A 15673-nucleotide genomic window follows, 5' to 3' on the forward strand; every position below is an offset into this window, starting at 1 on the left:
GCCCTGCACTATTCGGACCCTCTTTTCCCACCATCTCAGTTCTTCGGAGAAGGGCTGGTGCAGCTTCCATTGGAAACTTGGGGAAAGGGGACTTTAGTGCTTGTCTGATGAAAGACGTGTAGAGATTCCAGGCCTGTGTGTGCCATTGCTCAGCAATCAGGTTTTGGGCACAGAGCGCTCATCTAACTGTTACTGCCGTGGACTTGGCCATCGGGGATTTCTGCTAAAATCCCCCCCCTGCCCCTTCCTTAACCTTTCCTGGGCTTCATGGACACACAGCTCCTGCAGACGCCTGTCCTGGGCTCTGAGCTGGACGGGGGCTGGTAGATCATTGAAGGCTCAGAACCTTCTAAACACCACGCTCTGGCTCTCTGGCCTCTGGCCAAGACTCCCCAGGTGCTGCAATCATTAACCACTGCAGGGAGCCCATAGGGCGGGCACGCAGGTATCAGAGCATCTGCCTCTGCTCAAGCGCACACAGCAACCCTGAGGCTCTGCGATGGAGAGAGGTCGGGAGAGAGATGGCAGCGAGCAGGTGGCAGGGCCAGAGCGGGACGCTGGGGGGCTGAGGCTGAGGAGGGAGATCGGCCTATGGAGTGGCGTGTCCCTGATCGTCGGCAGCATGGTGGGCTCTGGCATCTTCATGTCACCGCAGGGGATCCTGGTCTATATGGGCAGCCCGGGGGCCAGCCTCGTGGTCTGGGCAGCCTGTGGCCTCCTGGCCACGCTGAGCGCCCTGTGCTTCGCCGAGCTGGGGGCCCTGGTGCCCGAATCTGGCGGGGAGTACGCTTACATCCTCCACACCTTCGGCTCCTTGCCAGCCTTCCTGGTCATCTACACGTTCGTGCTGGTGGGCCGCCCCGCCTCCATCGCGGCCATCGCCCTGAGCTTCGCCGAGTACGCCGTGGCCCCCTTCTACCCGGGCTGCTCCGCGCTGCCCCAGGCGGTGCTCAAGGGCATGGCTGTCACCTGCATCCTGCTGCTGCTGGCGGTGAACTGCTGGAGCTCCAGGCTGGCCACCCAGCTGAACGACGTGTGCACAGTGGCCAAGGTGTTCTCCTTGCTGGTCATCGTGGCGGGCGGCGTGGTGGTGCTGGGCCAGGGGCGAGGCCGCCCCGAGGCCCTGCAGTCCGCCTTCCACAACACCACGCAGCAGACCGGCCGCATCAGCATGGCCTTCTACCAGGGCCTGTGGTGCTTCGATGGCTGGAATACCCTCAACTATGTGCTGGAGGAGCTCAAGAACCCACAAGTGAGTCCATGAGACTGCTTGGGGCAGGCGGGGGTGGGGGTGAGGGGGTGGGTAAAGTCTGAGCATCAGCAGTTTCCATGATTGTCCTTTGAGCTAAAACCATGAAACATTGGTTGAAAACAGGGGCGGCCTACCTCTACTCATGAGAATGAAATGCCAGCCACTGTCCACTCTGATTAGTTTATGGAATTATATAGAAATTAGAGGTCTGGTGCGCAAATTTGTGCACCAGTGGGGTCCCTTGGTCTGGCCTGGGGGATTGGGCCAACACCAGCTCTCCAACATCTCCCCAGGGGTCCCAGGTTGACCCCATGGGTGCACAATCCAGGGCCAGGGAGGGATGTGGGAGGTTGGCTAGCCAAGAAGAGACTGCAGGAGGGCTCCAGGGCATGTCTGGCCTGTCTTGCTCAGTCCTGATCGGAACCCAGCAGCAAGCTAATCTATTGGTCAGAGTGTCTGCCTTCTGGTGATCAGTGCACGTCATAGTGAGTGGTTGAGTGGCCTTAGCATATCATTAGCATATTACACTTTGATTGGTTGGTTGAACGGATGACCAGATGACCAGACACTTAGCACATTAGGCTTTTATTATATAGGATAATAATCACTCCTCTAGTAAGCAGTATCATTTCCATGGTCTCATATTGCTGCCCTGAGAGGTAGGCATTAGCATCCCATTTTTCTTGGGGGAAGGAAAACCAAGGCTTAGAACGGAGACGTGATATTGAGGTCATAGCGCTAGCAGGAGGCCATGCTTGATGGCTCAGCTTGATATCTCTTGGGCTGCTCTCTCTGGAACAGAGTAGTACACACTTCATTCGTACTTGCCTCGGGGGCCACCATAGGGCACAGCGGCATGGTTTGGGACAGGAGAGTGGGCCAGTCCTGCCTGGCTCACCCACCTGAGAACCGTGGGTGGGCTGGTCACTGCCTAGTGGGGGTGGGTCTGCAGGCCCCCACCCCACTGCCTCCCGGGAAGCATGTGGAACACTTGGAGTCTCCAGATGGTGGGGGAGCTGAGGCTATCCATACATTTGCCCAGGATGCTATTCGTTTTCTTGTTCCTGGCAGGAGTTTTAAGTTCTTACGGGATGAAGTGGTTAGTCATCCCCTTTCTGTCCTAGATTGGCTTTAGGGCCATGAGGGCTGTCAGCTCTCAGCAAAGACCTCCTGGGTAGGGGTATGGGAGACGCTGTGAGGGGTCATAAGTGAATAAATGGCTGCATCCTAAGACAAGTTTATTTACAAAAGCAAACCGCAGGCAGGCTTTGGTCCACGGGGTTTGAGTGGGAGATTAAGGTACTTGAGAATGAAATCTCTGTTCTTGTGTCTTCGCCAGAAACCTGTAGGACTCTGCAGCTGTCACAGCTCATTAGCTGGTGGGTGGGCTGTCTGGGATGAGTCAAGTTCAGAAGCACAACCTCTGACTTGGCACGGGGCTTGGTCAGGCATGGTGGGTGCTCACCCACGGAGGGCACCCTACTATGAGGCCCACAAGAGGGGGCACCCAGGACTCTGCCTCACAAGGCCCAGCAGAGCCATATTTCCAGGACTGGGATCATGAGGATTAGTTGCTATGTGTACTCTGTGGCTGGGGCAAGTTCTTGGCCCTCAGATTCTCTGGTTTTAGAACTAGAAAGGAGATGCGAGGACCCAGCTCATAGGACCGTGGTCAGCAAACCGCGGCTTGCGAGTCACATGAGGCTCTTTGGCCCCTTGAGTGTGGCTCTTCCACAAAATACCACGGCCTGGGAGAATTTATTTTGAAGAAGAGACGTTAGAAGAAGTTTAAGTTTAAAATATTTGGCTCTCAAAAGAAATTTCAGTCGTTGTACTGTTGATATTTGGCTCTGTTGACTAATGAGTTTATAGGTTTGGGCTGGGTTTCATGTCACATTGTAAGTGTCAGTAACATGTCCTGGGTGCTGCTTGGTATTCAGAGGAAGGGCTGGACTCAGTGCATATGCCTGTGTGTGTGCCCATGTGGTGGGTCTCTGGGCTCATGGGGGAGGGACACGTGGCCTGCGTGGTCCCAGGCCCTGGCACCTGCCCTGCAGCCGGGATGAGCTCAGTGCTGTGCTCACGGGCTAACACATGGCCTCCTATCTCTGACTATACAGCAGAACCTGGTGTGGGCGCTGATGATTGCCATCCCCCTGGTCACAGGCCTGTACATCCTGGTCAACATCAGCTACCTGCTAGTGTTGTCACCCAACGAAATCCTCTCCACTGACGCCATGGCCGTGAGCTGGGGGTGAGTGACGGGTTCCTAGGCTGCCGGGAAGATGCCAGGATGGGGAGGATAGTGCCCCATGGTGTTAGAACTTCCTCTGCCCGGCTGGCATGGCTCAGTGGGTGAGCGTCAACCCTATGAACCAGGAGGTCACGGTTTGATTTCCGGTCTGGGCTCAACCCCCCGTAGGGGGCGTGCAAGAGGAGCCACTCAATGACTCTCATCATTGATGTTTCTATCTTTGTCTCCCTCTCCCTTTCTCTCTGAAAATCAATTTATATATATATATATATATATATATATATATATATATATATATATATATATATATATATATATATATATTACATCAAAGAATTAAAAGCAACTCACTCGGATGTCTCGCTCGCTCGGTTTCCAGATGGGGCCTGTGACAGTTTCCCAGGCTGCTGCTGGAGTTCTTCCCCTGACCCCTCTGTCTCCTAGGAACCAGGTTCTGGGGGCCTGGGCCTGGCTGGTGCCGTTGGCTGTGGCTCTCTCGACATTTGGCTCTGCCCACGGGACGTTCTTCAGCGGAAGCCGTGTGTGCTACGTGGCTGCAAGAGAAGGCCACATGGTGAGCGAGGCGGTCTGGGAAGGGCTGCAAGCTGAGCTTTCTCCTGCTGGGAGCTTAGCAGGGAGCCCGAAGCAGGACTTGCCCTCTAGACACAGCCCCCTTCCTCGGTGCATCTGCATCAGAACTCCAGTCCCTTCACTTCCGGCTTTGGAGGGTCACTGTGCTGGGTCACAGGAGTAGACCTACAGTGTACCCTCTGGCCACTCCGCTGGGGCCCTCTCGGACGCTCTGTGAGCTTTGCTGCAATCATGCTGAATAGCAGACAACCCCCGCATCTCAAAGGCTTACAACCACCAAAGGTTCATGTTGCCTCCAGTTGGTGGATCAGGCTGGTCTTGTGCGTGGGCCTTCTCATCCCAAATGTGAGTCCTGGGGCAGGTCTTGTCACAGCAGCTGGCAGGGGCTCATGACATCAAGCCAATCACACGATCACATATAGAGTCTCTACTCCTGCTCACGTTTCATTGGCCAAACCCAACATCAACGGGTGAGAAACTGTATTTCTCCCCCAGACATGGGGAGATGGAGACTGAGTGTTTGCTGAACAATAAAACAGTTTACCAACAATAACCCACCATCCCTCTCCATGCTCCAGGCACACGTGTCCTGCCCTCTCCTTCATCCTTCTCCATCTCTCCCCAAACCCATGCCTGTCCCTCTTCCTGTTCTGGGGTGAGCAGTGAAAAGTCAAAACCTGGCCAGGCACCTGCTTCCGCCTCCACGCTCCGACCCCACATGCTAAGCTCTTTGGGTTTTGACTGGTCTGTGGGGACAGGCCCCTCCAACCTGCACCCTGAGCCTGCTCACCCCAGGCGAGCCACAGACCCACCTCTGGAAGCCGTGGGAACGGGGGACTGTTAGGTTGGGCACATTGGTGTCCAGAGTGAGTTTGGCAGGGAGGAGGACTGGCAGCTTCCCAGGCAGATGCCACTGTGGCTCCCCGGAGTGCCTGACACCTGGCTTGGCTCCCCCCCTCAGCCCCAACTTCTCTCCATGGTGCACGCCCGTCGCCTCACACCGACTCCGGCTCTGGTGTTCACCACGGCGGCCACGTTGGTCCTGGTCATCCCAGGGGACTTCAGCAACATCGTGAACTTCTTCAGGCAAGTGAGACGGTCCTCCCAGGCCGAGGATCTCGTGGGCCCTATGTGTACACACTCATACTTGTACCTATGCACATAACTACATACATGCACACGTGGGAAGTTCCATGTGTGTGTGTGTGTGTGTGTGTGTGTGTGTGTGTGTGTGAGATCTCCACTATACATATCCACACACACTTATTTCTGGGAGCCCAGACACACACATTTCAGCCATTCTCCTCCAGTTATGTTTCCAAATTAAACGTGGCTCTCTCTCCTCTTGCTCTGTTTACAAAAATTCAATGAGACAGATGAACCAGGAGGTCGAGAGAGAGGCAAGTTAAAGGCTTGTGTTGTCTTTCTCAGTTTTATTTTTATTTCTGTTCCTCTAACCCTGTGGTAGGCAAACCACGGCTCGCGAGCCACATGCGGCTCTTTGGCCCGTTGAGTGTGGCTCTTCCACAAAATACCATGGCCTGGGCGAGTCTATTTTGAAGAAGAGACGTTAGAAGAAGTTTAAGTTTAAAAAATGTGGCTCTCAAAAGAAATTTCAATCATTGTACTGTTGATATTTGGCTCTGTTGACTAATGAGTTTGCCGACCACTGCTCTAGAATGTCACCATTCAGTCTTTATTCACACGATTACAGCCCTTGGTTCTGCTGTGGTTTTTCCTTTGGAGTCTGATCGGCATCCTGGACTCTGCCCCATCATGTCTCTATTGAACTCAGGGCAGACCCACGGGCAAGCACAGTGATTGCAGCAGAGTGGGGAGATGATCTCCCCTTTATCACTTTCCCTGGGGCAGAAATGAGGGGCTGTTGTGCTGGCCAGGTGTAAGTTGGTAGCCTCACTTGCAGCTGGCTTATGGGCAGGTCTGTATGCAGTGGGAGTTCTCAGGGGAATTTTTTCAAGCACCACATGTCCCTCGTTTCATTGTCATAAGTGTAATAATTTGGGAACAGGATATGCAGTGCCTGATGGGACTTTCTTCAGAACATTAAGTAACAGACATGGTTTTTCTTATTATTTTTTCCCCTGCGAGAGAAAAAAAAATCAGTCTCTGTTGAGAATAAAATCAAATCTATGGTGACCCTAGGGGGTCTTCAGACTGAGACGGGGGAGTGTGACTGAGAATGTCCCAGCCCAGAGTGAGGGCGCTAGGAATCCACTGCCTCTCAGCTAGGACCCAACATCTCCGGTCTTGACCGCCTCAAGGGATGGCCTGGTCTGGATCCTGCCTCCGGGGCTTGATGGCGTTTTCATCAGACCTACTCCAGCCACTCAATGACTGACACTGGGAAAGCAGAAGCCAGGATTTGTCTGGGTGGGGAGATCGGCCATCAGACTTTCTTGGAAAACACAGACGCTCCTCCCTCCCTGTGAAAGCTGTCCTCCTCTGTCCAGCCAGGGGCAGGCAGAGGCTTGATCAGGAACCACGTGGTGGGGCGGTGCCCCTTTGTGCCAGGAGGTGAAGGAGGCGGAATGGGCTAGTGCTGACCCTCCAGGGCATCCTTGTCCTCAGTGCCCCCGCCTTGCCGTCTGCCCTTGTCTTCATGGATCAGGGGAGCTGGAGGCGGCTGCAAGGCCCTGGATGAGCTTGTCCTTCTGCCCCAGGTTTGTGCCTGGGAGGCCAGCCTGTGGCAGGGCCTGGTCGTGAGTGACTCAAGTCTGCCTTTCAGCTTCCTGGCCTGGGTCACCTACGGAACCACCGTCAGCTGCCTCCTGTACTTGCGGATGAAGAAGAAGAACCTGCCCCGCCCTTACAAGGTAGACGGTGGGGGACACACGGAACTTTTTCAACCCGAAGCTGCTGCGTGAGGCCGGTCGTTGGACCACAGCCTCTTTCAGGACCCAGAGGGAGAGGGGAAGGGGTGGCCACTGTCATCTCTGGTAGACAATTTCTCTATTTCCTGGGTGGGGGTGAGGACATCTGACTCACATGGCATTGATTCTGCTTGCTGGGGAGTCACTTCTCCTGCGGAGGACCCCACGGGAGGACAGTGGGAGATCAGTGCAGGAGGAGGCACGCACACAGCTGGACTCACGGAGCACAGAGGGGACTGAGCTGGTCCCAAAGCTTCTGCTCCCTGGAGGACCCTCTGTGGCCCAGCAGGTGACTTCCCTGGCCAGGCAAGGTATCATATCGTTTCCATATCATGGCCTGGAGGGGAGGAGCTGGTGGCAGGTGGAAGCAACAGGCAGGCAGGCAGGAGGCGCAGAGCCCAGGGACCACATGCCACCTCCCAGGCTCCTCTTCCTCACCCAGGGCTCTGCCCCTTGCAGGTCCCCACCGCTGTCCCCGTCGTTGTGCTCCTTGCTTCTCTCTACCTGGTGTTGGCCCCCATTATCGACCACCCGCAGATGGAGTTCCTCTACGTCTTCCTGTTCCTGCTCAGCGGATTCCTGGTCTACTTCCTGTTTGTCTACTTCCAGCACCAGCCCAAGTGTTTGCAGACGGCCACCCTGCATCTCCAGCTGCTGCTGGAAGTTGCTCCAGCCACTAAAAACATCGACTAGTCAACCACAGGACTTGTATGCAAGCATATAAGCATAACTTAAGGACAAGGACAGAAGAGGGGGCGGGACATGTGCAAGGGTGGAGGGTGGGGAAGAGTGGCTGGGGAGAGGTCAATGGTGGGAAAAGAGGGCATGTAATACTTTCAACAATAAAGAATTTAAATTTAAAAAAATTGACTAATGGGCTGGGCAGGTCTGCTCTGGCCAGCCTCTGTAGGTGGACTGCGTGCGCATAATTCTAACAAGCTCCTAAAGTGCCCGGACACGGCATTGTGGAGTTTTGGGTTAAGCCCTCAGCACTGCGTCCCCCTCTCCCTCTCCCTCTCCCTCTCTTTCACCTTCTCTGAGAACTGCTCCTTCAGCCCAGGACCTCACAGATGCACTGAATACAAGAGTAAACGGCATCGTTAGAGCTAGTTTCCCATTAGCGGCCATCAGATCAGCGTTTCACCTACGCCGGCTGATCTGCTCGAAAACGAAAAGGCAGAGAAATCCTTCGATGGTGAGACACCAATGGGGTGGAGCGAGCCACTTGGCAGAGAAGGGCACCGGCCTCGCTCTCCCTTCTCACCGGCACAGGCCTGTCCCACAGGCCCTGGGGTTGAGTGAGGGACAGAGGGGGCGGGGCCAGCCTGAGTTACTGCCTTTGTGTGGGGACCTGCTGCAGGAGCCCCCTCTCTGGGTGAGAGCCATTGGTCTGGTGCACTCCCCACTGTTAATCATCCCAGCCCAGGGCGTGGCCTCCTGAGTGTGAGCCTCCAACTGGGGGAGATTCCAGTCCGTCTCCAGGGGCAACCGGTTCCTTCTAAAGGCAGCATCACCCAACTTCATGCTCCCACACTGGCCATCCCCCTGGCCGGCGTGTTGTGGGAGTGGGAGGGGGGCTGAATGGGAGGCTCAGGGAGGAGGGGTAAGGTCAAGGGAGGGCCATTTGGCTCAGAGAAGGGGGGCCCTGGGTGAGCACTGGGGCCGGAGTGCACTGCAGCCTTGGAGGGGAGTGGGTGCTCTGGAAGGTGATCTGGCTCCTTGTGCTGAGAGCGGCTCTCCCGGGAACCGGGAACCGGGCGGGGGGTGGGGGGTGGGGGTGGGCAGCAGCATGTCTGAGGGGTGTGGATGGGTCTGAGGTCACTGCAAGGGAGGGCTGGCCTGCTTCCTGGTTGTGGGTGAGGAGGCGAGGTCGGCCATAACTCGGAGTCCGAACCCAGCTGACCTAGTGTTCATGTTGTGGTTCATGGAAATGGGGAAGTGGGGAGGAGGGGCGCTGGAGGCAAGGAGGCATCTTACTGTGTTCAGCTGGAAATGCTGTAGGACTTTCCTGTGGCCATAATCAGGCGGGGTTTTTGCCTAAATGGAGCGTAAACACCATTAGGGCTGAGATGCATACCTAGGAGTAGCGGGGAAAACAGGAGCCTTGGAAGTGAACAGAGTGCTGAAGACAGTTTTCCACGCCGGAACTAAGCTGTTCAAGGGAGTGACCAACCACTTGGAGACCCACCAGGCCTGCTTCCACACTGTCCCCGCCCACCACATGTACCCGTGTGCTCACTTCCTGCGGCATCCGGTCACAACACTCACGCCCCAGGCTGCAGCATCGGGAGGGAGCCACACAGAGAAGCTCTTAAAGAACCCGCCTCTTACCGTGCGGGTGGGGCCTGGTCAGAGGAGAGCCAGCTCCTTTGCTGTGTGGGACACACTCACCACCTCCTGTGCCCAGAGCCACCTCCTCTCCTGACCCACCACACTCAGCGTCTTGGCCTTGGGTCTGGCCTGGGTGGTGTCTCAACAAACCACCAGTCCTCGGGAGGCTGAGGGGCTGTTTGAGGGCTTTGTTTCCCTGTCTTGCACCATAATTCCCCTGGGCACAGGCCCTGCTGCTGGGACCCACTTCCCAGAGCCTGGGGTCTTATTTATTTATTTTAAAAATATTGTATATTTTATTGATTTTTTACAGAGAGGAAGGCAGAGAGATAGAAAGTTAGAAACATCAATGAGAGAGGAACATCGATCAGGTGCCTCCTGCACACCCCCTACTGGGGATGTGCCCGCAACCAAGATACATGCCCTTGACCAGAATCAAACCCTGGACCCTTGAGTCCGCAAGCCGACGCTCTATCCATTGAGCCAAACCGGTTTTGGCTGGAGTCTTATTTTTGAACGGTCCTGGGGCAGGCTCCTATTCCCAGCTGCCCGTTTCTGGTACTAAGTGATGGACATGAAGGCCATCTAAACACTTGACCTTGCCTGTTGACCCCTGGGGACCTTTCTGAGGCTACCTGCCCACTGGTTTACTGGGTTCCCTGCCCCTCTCTCCCTCCCCTTCCTGTTCCCACCCCCGCCGTTCAGCCCCTGCTCTTTGTCAGTTGTCTTCCTGTGGCTGCACTCCTCTGAGGCTGGAGAGAGCAGGCACGGTCACCTGACGCTTTCAGGCTGATGGGCTCCTGCTGGGGAGAAGCTGACAGGACCTCCCAGGAACCCGCTGGCATGGGTCTGGAGGGAGACAGTAACGTGAGGACCAGCGAGCACAGGGCCCTTTTTGGGCGTGGCCAGCACTTAGCCATCCTCTGGGGCTTAGCTCAGGTGTGGTTTCCTCCAGGCAGCTGCCTCTGGGCCCGGTGCCTGCCTTCCTTTCCCACAGAACCCGGAGTCCGCTTCGAACCAGCACAAGCCACCTTGCAGGGAAGCCTCTCTTTGTAAGTCTGCCTCCCTCACGTGGCCGTGAGCTTCTGGAGGAGAGAAGCTTTGAAAGCAACTTGTGGCGTTCTTGGGGCTAACCACACGCCATGGCTAAGTCTTTGCTGAACCCCGATCTCTGGGAGAAAGCTGGGGAGTAAGTGAGGAGGGTGCTCTGGCCCCTGGCTCTCTCTCCCGCTGGGGTGCCCAGGCACTGCCAGTTTTTCTCTGACAATAACATTCTTAGCATTTATTGAACACCAGGCTGGTACAAGGTGGGATTCTTCACATTCCACGTGTATCAACTCTTTCAATCTTTACAAATATGTTCCCTGAGGCACAGAGAGGTTAAGCACCTTGCCTCATCTCACACAGGCAGAAAGTGGAAGAGCCAGAATTGAATTCAGAAAGTCTGCAATCCAGAGCCTAGGCCAGTGGTCGGCAAACTGTTAGTCAACAGAGCCAAACATCAACAGTACAATGATTGAAATTTCTTTTGAGAGCCTAATTTTCTAAACTTAAACTTCTTCTAATGCCACTTCTTCAGAATAGACTTGCCCAGGCTGTGGGTATTTTGTGGAAGAGCCACACTCAACTGGCCAAAGAGCCACAGTTTGCCAAGCACTGGCCTAGGCCTTGGCCACTATTTTGCCCAAGGATAATGGGAATTAGGAAAATGTGGCCAACTTATACTGATGCCAGTGGTGGTAATAATACTAATATCAAACCCTACCTCCACTGTAGATAGCTTCCCGTCCCATTACTCTTATCTAGAATAATACCTCTTTTCTTTGGAGGAACTGAGTCTCCCAGTGTTCCAAATATGTAGTTCTAAAAAGGCTGCTAAACCTACTACCCCACATCCACAGGTTGGCACGTGACCCAAGTGGGACCAATGAGAACCTTCTCTGGGATTTTTCAAGTTGGTGCTAATAGATGAGGGGAGCTCCTGCTGGCAGGTGAAGCTGGGAGATGCTCCAGGCTGTGGGAGAAGCCAGACGGACAGAGAAAAATGCTGGTCGCCGAGAGCTGCAGGGTGAGAGAGTAGGGGAGCACTTCCTGTCCCTGTCCTGGGTCTTCAGACTCAGCCAGCACATTCCTCTTTGCCCTCATCTGGTTCATGTCTGGTTTCTCACCCTGGTGACCGAAATAGCACCTTAGAGTTTACAAAACCCTTGCATAGGAAATTGATTCTATACTAGCTGGAGGAGGCAGGCAGGCAGGCAGGCAGGCAGGCAGGGGCAGTCTCCTCTTGTTATTTCTCAGAAGGTGAACTGAGGTTTAAAGCAGCGAAGTGATTTGCTAAGCGGCAAGGGAGTGGCAGAGCTGGCGAAGCAGCCAGTGGCTTCCCGTGGGCCAGGGTTTAATTTTCTGTCCTGTGCTCCCACAGGGCCCAGTGAACGGGGGTGGGGGGCGGGAGGGGGGAAGGGGGAAATCTCAGCTCCACACCTCCCTCAGTTCTAGTTCCTCACTATCTCAGAACCCCGGGCCCGGGAATCCACCCACCCAACATCTCGCCCACTTCTGGGGACCTTGACGACTTGTAGGGGTGCTCCTCCTCTTGCCAAACCAGATCGGGGGTTCTGTGTCTGGTCTGAGCCCCGGTCCAGGGAGGAGGGTGGGGTACAGGCATCTCCTCCGGCCTGGGGCTGGAACACTGGAGGCCCCTCTGGGTTGGGAGCTTGGAGATCCAGCTTAGGGTTGCCAAACGCCAGCATCAGCTACTGATGTGAATCCTAGTTTAGAATCTTCTTAACCATGGCAAGAGCAGGGGTCGGGAGGGAACTTCCTGTTGACTGCTGCTAGCTGCTCTGGGGGAGACATCCTTCTGTGGTTACTGTGAACCCTGACATCTTTCACTCTCCCCTGAGGCTGACTCACTCCCTCGCCCTTTCAGGGTTAGAAGACTGTGCTCCCTGCAGCCCAGGGCCGCTCCTCTCTGCGGCGGGGCGGGGCCTCCGGTGACAGCAGCCCACCTGATGCCCTCTCACCTGCCCACGACTTGGGCGGCACCCCATTTCACAAAGAAAGAAGCTAGCGTTGCAAACGTTAGCAAAAACTAAAAAAAGGAGAGCATGCTAGTGACGTTTGAACTTCAGATAAACAGCTGTAAAAAAATATTTTCGTTGATTTCAGAGAGGAAGGGGAAGAGAGAGATAGAAACATCAATGATGAGAGAGAATCATGGGTTGGCTGCCTCCTGCATGCCCTCTACTGGGGATCGAGCCCACAACACAGGCGTGTTCCCTGATCGGGACTCAAAACATGACCTCCTGGTTCATAGGTCAATGCTCAACCACTGAGCTACAACTGTGGGCCAGGCGACAACTCTTTTTTTTTTTAGTTTATGTGCTATGATTTACCTTGAACTTTAAAAGAAGCTCAAGTCCAGGGAAGTGGAGGGGCCGGAGAGGCTGCTGTGATTGGCAGGGAAGACCAGAGGACGAGGAGCAGGAGAAGATCAGGGTCGCAGGGAAGACCAGAGGACCAGGAGCAGGAGAAGACCAGGGTCTCAGCTCCAGGAAGAGCCAATCCGCCCTTCCTCCCCCTTCCTGTCCCATATGGCCCCTCCACAGACCAGAGGGTGCCACCTTCCTGAGGGCGATCTCACCCTGCCCACCGAGTCAAATGCTAATCTCTCTGGAAACACCCTCAAAGACACACCCAGAAATAACCCTATATTTACCAGCCATGTGGGCATCCCCTAGCCCAGCTCACACATAAGTAAAACCAGCCATCACAGCCCCCATTGTCATGTTCTACTCCTCTCTGCTCCAGTAAAATCTTCCAAAAGACTGCATTGCCTATTTGGAGGCACCGCGTATTCTTTTGTTGGTTTTATCTCACACTGTGGGGCATTTTTGAATAAGTCTCTTCACCTCTCTGTGCCTCAGTTTCCTCCTCTGGAGGTTAGTCTTGCTTCATAGGAAGTTGTAAGCATGAAATAAAGTGTTTGGCATGCTTCATTAATAAACTCCATTAATTTTAAACTTTATAAAAGAAAGACAGGAAAAAAAGAAAAGTATTAGCAAATGTCTAAGGCCATGGTCGACAAACTGTGGCTCGTGAGCCACATGCAGCTCTTTGGCCCCTTGAGTGTGGCTCTTCCACAAAATACCACGGCCTGGGCAAGTCTATGTTGAAGAAGTGGCGTTAGAAGAAGTTTAAGTTTAAAAAATCTGGCTCTCCAAAGAAATGTCAATCATTGTACTGTTGCTATTTGGCTCTGTTGATTAATGAGTTTGCCGCCCACTGGGCTAAGGACTTGAGCACCTGGTGGGGGCATGTACACTCCCTTCTGGTGGCCATCAGAGGGTGGGAAAGGCTGGCTGGGCTGTGCCCGGCCCATACAAATGGACCACATGAGAGGACATGGGGAAAATGGCTGCAGCCACAGAGCCTCTGCCACTTGGGCCATACGATTTGCTTAACTCTATGGTGTTGGAGGTAGAGATGCCAGGTAGAGGTTGTGGCCAGTACCTGTGGGAGAAACACAATGCAGACCTTGGGTTCTGGAGCAAGGCCATGCCCTCTGGATAGAGAACTAAATGTCTTTTGGAAAGCAACTTCTGCATACTTCTGGGTCCTGGGACAGACAGTTCCTCTGAGTACAGGACACTGAGTGAACATGCAGCTGGAATTACCCCTCAGGACCCGAGTCCCATCAGAACGACCACGTGGTAAGGTTGAGTGGGCCCAGCCACAGTCCACAGTGAAATGGGAGGCGTGCATTTCTGAGCCTGAGTGGGACCAGAAGGCACAGCAAGCAGGAAGCCCAGAAACCCTATGGCACCCCCCACAGTCACATCCATGCCCCTCCCCCACGCTCATGGCTGTAGGGAGGATCTGAAACGACCAGCTGATGAAAGAGGAAAACCCCAAGCTGGCTTTGTGGGTAGGTTCCCTTGGTTACATGGGAATCTCTAAACAACAACCACAGGGTGTCTGTGTGGGCACCCAGTTGTCTGTAAAGGCTCCTAATAGATCTCCAACTAACCATTTAAAAAAATATATATATTTTATTGATTTTTTACAGAGAGGAAGAGAGAGGGATAGATAGTTAGAAACATCAATGAGAGAGACACATTGATCAGCTGCCTCTTGCACACCTCCTACTTAGGGATGTGCCCGCAACCAAGATACATGCCCTTGACCGGAATTGAACCTGGGACCTTTCATTCCTCAGGCCGATGCTCTATCCACTGAGCCAAACCAGTTTCGGCTCCAACTAACAATTTTTGTTCCTTGTGTCCATCTACCACGTAGCAACCAGGATGATCTTTTGGAGCATAAATCTCAGTATTTCACATGCTGTATTAGCCTGTAGGACTTCCAGAACAAAATGCCACAGACTGGGGGTGTCTAAGCAATGGAAGCTTATTTTCTCCCAGTCTTGGAGGCTGGAGGTCCAAGATCAAGGTGTTGGTACGTCTGATTTCTAGTGAGAACGTTCTCCTTGGCCAGCAGCCAGTGGCCTCTTGCTGTTCTCATGTGGCTTTTCCTCGGCACACATGCTCTCCTGAGGTCTCTTCCTCATCTTATGAGAACACCAATTCGGGACAGACACAAACCCTTTAAGTGGTCTACCAGGTCTGCATGACCTGCCTCCTGCCTGTTCTCCAGTCTCATCTGGCCAACTCTCTCCTTTTCTGTTTTCTCAGCTCCTCAAACACGTGGGCTTCTTCCCTTCCTAGGAACTCAGTACCTGCTGTTTCTTCTGCTTGAATTATTCATTACCACCTCCTCCCACTGTGTTAGCCTGTGTAATGCCTATTTATTCCTCAAAAATTAGCTCCTGTCTCGTTGGTGTGGCTCAATGGTTGAGTGTCAACTCATGAACCAGGAAGTTACGGTTTGATTCCTAGTCAGGGCACATGCCTGGGTTGTGGGCTTCATCCCCAGTAGGGGGCAGGCAGGAGGCAGCCAATCGATGACTTTATCTCTCATCATTGATGTTTCTATCTGTCCCTTTCCCTTCCTTTCTCTGAAATCAATAAAAACATTTTTAAAAAAATTAGCTCCATGTTTTCCTCAAGGAAATTTGCCTTGACCCTAACACCAAGTCAGGTCCCTCGCCCCCACCCCCCTCTTTATATCTTCACTCCGCATGCCTTACTTCTCCTGTGGCATTACACCATTGTCACTAAATCTTTATCTGTGTAATTAATTGCTTCATGCCTCTTTCCTTTCCATAGACCAAAAGCTCTGAGGTAGGAGGGACCATAGCTCTTTTGTTCACTGCTGTGTCTTCAGCAGCTAGCACAAGGTGTTAAAAAAAAATAGCCTTTTAAAAGAGCTAATTCACAAAGGTCAAAGGTAGAT

General features: G+C 53.7%; 1 protein-coding gene across 1 annotated transcript; it reads left to right on the forward strand.

Moving 5' to 3' along the window:
• Window positions 1–499: 499 nt before the first annotated feature.
• On the forward strand, window positions 500–7846 carry LOC311630681 (b(0,+)-type amino acid transporter 1-like; the record flags this gene model as incomplete). The annotated part of the gene is made up of 6 exons (XM_084900012.1): window positions 500–1252; window positions 3373–3506; window positions 3951–4080; window positions 5059–5183; window positions 6844–6931; window positions 7448–7846. 6 exons carry the CDS (start codon window positions 500–502, stop codon window positions 7679–7681), a joined length of 1464 nt encoding a protein of 487 aa, XP_084756138.1. The 3' UTR covers window positions 7682–7846.
• Between the last annotated feature and the right edge of the window lie 7827 nt (window positions 7847–15673).

This window comes from Pipistrellus hanaki (genome assembly GCF_964339955.1).
Source record: "Pipistrellus hanaki genome assembly, chromosome: 12".
NCBI classification, from domain to species: domain Eukaryota; kingdom Metazoa; phylum Chordata; class Mammalia; order Chiroptera; family Vespertilionidae; genus Pipistrellus; species Pipistrellus hanaki.